The sequence below is a fragment of the Scylla paramamosain genome, chromosome 4 (genome assembly GCF_035594125.1).
Source record: "Scylla paramamosain isolate STU-SP2022 chromosome 4, ASM3559412v1, whole genome shotgun sequence".
In the NCBI taxonomy this organism is placed as follows: Eukaryota; Metazoa; Arthropoda; class Malacostraca; order Decapoda; family Portunidae; genus Scylla; species Scylla paramamosain.
The window spans coordinates 1,000,001-1,001,467 of record NC_087154.1 but is presented as its reverse complement, the minus strand read 5'-3'; the positions used below and the strand labels follow the sequence as shown (position 1 = coordinate 1,001,467).

Sequence of the window (1,467 nt, the reverse complement as noted above, 5' to 3'; positions counted from 1 at the left end):
AAAGGAGGCTCTTGGGATACTTAAGTCAAAACAAACAATTCACCCAGCGACAATGAGTGCAGTGTTACGTTGGTTTCTATACATTCAGTTTACTTACATTCGTTACATCACGTTATCATTTAGTTCAAGGGTAAAAGTGCTGAAGTTCTCACAATAAAGTTCCTTGATCTCTTCCTCTTTTTATTCCAGCATAAAAGTGGCTTTAAGCTTCTCGTAACTTACTCTGAAGAGAAGGTGCAATTAAAAGTCAGAGAAAAGGTAATGAAAATGGAAAAGCCTCATAGATACTGTCTCTTCCACACCAGTGTTGTTTCGCGCCATCAGCACCCTTCGCTCAGACCTCGTGTCATATTTTCTTGGCGACCTACACATGTGGCTCCGTCTTGGACCAATCAGCTAAGAAGAGTAGCTCGCACACATGTAACGGCAGCAGTCATTGGGCAAGAAAATTAGTAGAGCCCCGCCCCTCTCACTCTACGATGATTTACTGTAAAGCTCATTGGCCGCGCGTCTGGTAGGCGTGGTCTACGGGCGGCTCAGGGGCGCACACTCGCCGCGCCACCTCTGTGGTGTAATATTACACTTGCCGCCGCACCGTTCATCATTCTTTTTGCGGTCGGCTAACAGTTCGCGACTCAGGTTGTAGCGCGCGAGACAGTGACAGCCATGAACCAGGTGCCGTCACCCACCACTGCTTCCCCTACGGGAGGAGCCGCCAAGAAGGAAGACCACATCAAACGTCCCATGAACGCCTTCATGGTCTGGTCCCGCATGCAGCGACGAAAGATTGCTCAAGAAAATCCCAAGATGCACAATTCCGAGATCTCCAAACGACTGGGTTCCGAGTGGAAATTGCTGACAGAAGCCGAGAAGCGTCCTTTCATCGATGAGGCCAAGCGTCTTCGAGCCCAGCACATGAAGGAGCATCCCGACTACAAGTATCGCCCTCGCAGGAAACCCAAAACTCTCCAGAAGAATGGGTACAGCTTCCCACTGCCGTACCTGGCCACGTCAGCGCTGGATCCACTCGGCCCGCTCCACCAGACCTACTACTCCGCGCCCTCCGTGCCCTCGCCGCTCGACGTCGCCGGGGACAAGTCGCGCCTGTTCCACGGAGCCACCCTACCTCACCACTTCTACCCAGGCTTCGATCCACAGCACTTCAGCAAGCTGGCTCAGGATCACTACAAGCCCATGACCTCCCTGGCAAGTAACGAATCCGCCGCCGCTGCCGCCGCTGCCAGTGTGTCTGCCGCCTCCATGAGCGGCATGTCCACAGTGTCAGCTCTGTATTCATCCCTCTACTCCAAGTCAGCGTCCTCCCTCTTGTCTGGTATGTCGGCGGGGCTGACGAGCGGACAGCAGAGCGCACCGCAACACCAGCTCTACCCAGGCTACCCACCCACCGTCGACCAGCTGCGCCGACCAGTCTCGGTCATCTTCTGAGCCGAGCCCAAGCCTCACCAC

General features: G+C 54.3%; 1 protein-coding gene across 1 annotated transcript in view; it reads left to right on the top strand.

The window, feature by feature from the left end:
- Positions 1–268: 268 nt before the first annotated feature.
- The window catches only part of LOC135098005 (transcription factor Sox-14-like), a 1,771-nt gene continuing 572 nt past the window's right edge, over positions 269–1,467 (top strand). Inside the window, exon 1 of the mRNA XM_064000189.1 lies at positions 269–1,467. This exon is cut by the window's right edge and continues 572 nt beyond it. Within this exon, the coding sequence (XP_063856259.1) occupies positions 667–1,446 (780 nt within the window). The 5' untranslated portion in view covers positions 269–666 and the 3' untranslated portion in view covers positions 1,447–1,467.